Source organism: Symsagittifera roscoffensis, chromosome 1 (genome assembly GCF_963678635.1).
Source record: "Symsagittifera roscoffensis chromosome 1, txSymRosc1.1, whole genome shotgun sequence".
Lineage (NCBI taxonomy): Eukaryota > Metazoa > Xenacoelomorpha > Acoela > Convolutidae > Symsagittifera > Symsagittifera roscoffensis.
The window spans coordinates 70338556-70341505 of record NC_087062.1 but is presented as its reverse complement, the minus strand read 5'-3'; the positions used below and the strand labels follow the sequence as shown (position 1 = coordinate 70341505).

Genomic DNA, 2950 nt, shown 5'->3' with positions numbered 1-2950 from the left:
TTTTTTTCGATTTGTAATTTCTTTGGACCGTTTCACTTTTTCATGACTAATGCTGGGCTCAAGTTAACATCCTTTTAAAAAAATAAGCTCAAATCTTCCTTGCCTGTATTCTAGTTTTGAAAGGTTGTTACAAGCTGTCTTTGTTAAGATACAATAATCACAGACAGATCAAATGAGCTCTCATAGTTTGATAAGTTTTCGTGCGATGTTACTTAATGTACTAAAAATAGTCAATCTTTTACAGAAACATTTGATGTCTGAACATCAATAACTTCACTGAAGTTTTTTGGCCTAAGATGTTTAAAAGTGAAAAAAAAAATGAAGAAAAACTCGGTTTTTAAGGCTTGTTTGTTCTACCCCATCACTTCCTGTAAAACAAAAGTGACTTAATTTGCGTTTTCTAATGTAACAAATAGAGCAAACTGCTTGCCCCCTTCAATTCAATTTGGCATGATTTAATTAGAAAATGACACTTATATAAGCGAAAAATTTTTCATAATAATTTTCTCATTTTGATATATTGTCGTCAAAGTACATACGAACTCAATCCCCCATAACTTCATCAGCAAATGTCAGAGATGGTTTTTTTTAAGATAGTACGAACATTTTTACCAAAACGGGTAGTCAAAGGTCAAAATTTGTCACGCTAAACGAAAACCACTCAGTGCATAATTATTTTTTCTCTTTCACTTTAATTCGGAGTTTAAAACTGTTTGTATCAAGGCTAAAACTGATTGGGATCCTTTTACTTATTCCGCACAAACTCAACTTTTTAAAATTTTAAAATGAAACTATTTTTTTTTTAATATTGATATGTTCAGTTTGAAACCATCTCGAAATGTTTTGTTCAGTTTTAAGTCGACTTATTAAGCAGCCGAAATTAGATTGTTTGTAAGTTATTCCAACTTCCATCAAATAATAAGCTGAAGAGTCTTACCCAGACCAGAAACATTACATAGAAAATAGCTCCAGGAAAAAATGAGTTCCTTCACATCTGCATAATTTTCTGCCGTGTTAGAAGCCCGCTCAAAAACAAAGTGACCGCATTTGCATTAACCAAACCAAGCAGTGCAATTATTGTTTTGTTCTCAACCTTTTACCTTTACACTTTTCAGGAAAATGGAACTCTGAAAAGTCAAAGTTCTCACCTGTAATTTCTTTTCGGTGTAGAATGCTATCACGACTAGCAAGTTGCCGACGATGGTCGAGATACTGCAAGCAACCACCAGAATTGCAATCACTACAGCTGCAAATGTGTTCATCTTCACTTCATAATCGAGGCCGGCGCTGTTAGTTTTTTTGTCCTCTGTGTCTCCCGCATTGGCTATTGCATAGACGCAACTTTCACCCCAACAACCCTGTCATAAACTCAACTCAATTTAGAATGTTCGAACAAAAGTTGTGTCTCGGTTTTTGATCATAGCAGGAGTGAAATTTCAGCCCTCGCTTAAATAGGGTCACTTATTCAATGTAATTGTCGAAATAATCTCAAAAATGTTTAGGTGTTTGGCAGATCAAATGTCTATCAATGAGAACTCGAGTGAAAATTTGTTTTGTTTACAATCTGATTTTGGTATCAATGCCTTTTGTTCTTACTTTGAATATTTTTGAACGAATTATTTAATGATTTGGTTATCAGCTACCCCTGCGCTCTTGGTGGTTTGCATTTGAAAGGGTCCCCTTTGATACAACACCACGCTCCTTTGTTTACTACAACAATACTAAGTGACCAAAAATGAGATATTCAAAGCAGAAGTTGTTTGAAAGTCACTCAAAGAGTGAAGTTTTTGAAGCAAGCTTACCAAAGTTTTTGTCGCAAAACTTTCTTCTAGATAATCGGGAGGCAGGAGTAAATTTTCGTAAACAGATCGCGGAGAAGTCATAATTTGATTTCTCAGAATTAATCAAGCGAAAACTTTTCGTTTGGTTTAGCAAACATTAAAAAGGTACGCTCAAACATGGACTAAAATTCAACTCGAACTACCAGAAACATAAATTTCTAGTAAGGTTTAAGGAGCAATTAAAAATACACCAAGCTAGCTGGTCAAACTGAGCAAACTGTCGAAAACTGTTTAGAGGTTTGTCACTAATAGTCCAAAAGGCTGTTTTAGGGAGTTAAAACAGAAATAACACATTGTCAAAGGGTTGGAAATTTTGGATTGGGTTAAAATTTGGCAAACAATTGAAAATATGCATGAAGAGGAAATCTGGAACGGAAATTTGGTTCCATGAATTGCCTTTAATCAGTGTTAGTTCAAACATGATAGCGTTAGTATAAGGTCATAAGCTGGAACTAATTTGTTGTCAACGAGACAATTAATAGCTTCCGGTCGCTTTCTGAGTTCAATGAAACATCAATTTTTTTTTATATTTTAGGGCTGGCTAAAAAAAAATTGGTTCTCAATGGTCACTATTAAGCTTACTTTCTTCACTCGAGAACGCTTCCTCAGAAATTTAAATAAATCTATTGACAATAATAAACAAAGTGTTCTTTTTGTGATGTCAAAGGAGTGAAGAATTCATGAATTCCCTACTTGCTTCTTTAAAATTTGCTCAAGAAGAAGCTGAAACTCGAGTCTTTTCATTTCATTCTGGTATCAAAAAGTTCTCGGTCAGTAAGAAAGAATGGAAGACACAGTCACAATAAGATTCTTGGGGAACCAACTAATCTTGACAATTAGTCTTGCCTTGTTGCTTTAAATTGAAACCTATTGTACAAAAGCTATGGAGATGGGAACAATAGAGAAATAGGCTCAAAACTCCAGATGATTCCTGATTGGATGAAAAAGTACCTGTTAATATAAAAGAGAGGGTGAAATATTGAAAATGCTTTTTTCTTAACTATCGCTTTCTTAGTTCTAACCTACGCACATTTGTACAAATTTTGTTTGGAAATTCAAAAAAATGTAATTGTTCGAAATCAGTTGCGATATTTTTACACTTGTAAACT

General features: G+C 34.0%; 1 protein-coding gene across 1 annotated transcript in view; it reads right to left on the bottom strand.

Annotated features, from left to right (window-relative positions):
- Positions 1-2739, bottom strand: part of LOC134856964 (muscarinic acetylcholine receptor M1-like) — an 80992-nt gene extending 78253 nt beyond the window's left edge. Inside the window, exons 1-2 of the mRNA XM_063873275.1 lie at positions 1803-2739; positions 1149-1358 (exon numbers count right to left, since the gene is read on the bottom strand). Coding sequence (XP_063729345.1) covers positions 1149-1358; positions 1803-1883 — 291 coding nt within the window. The 5' untranslated portion in view covers positions 1884-2739. The remainder of the gene's footprint in view (positions 1-1148; positions 1359-1802) is intronic.
- Positions 2740-2950: the final 211 nt, after the last annotated feature.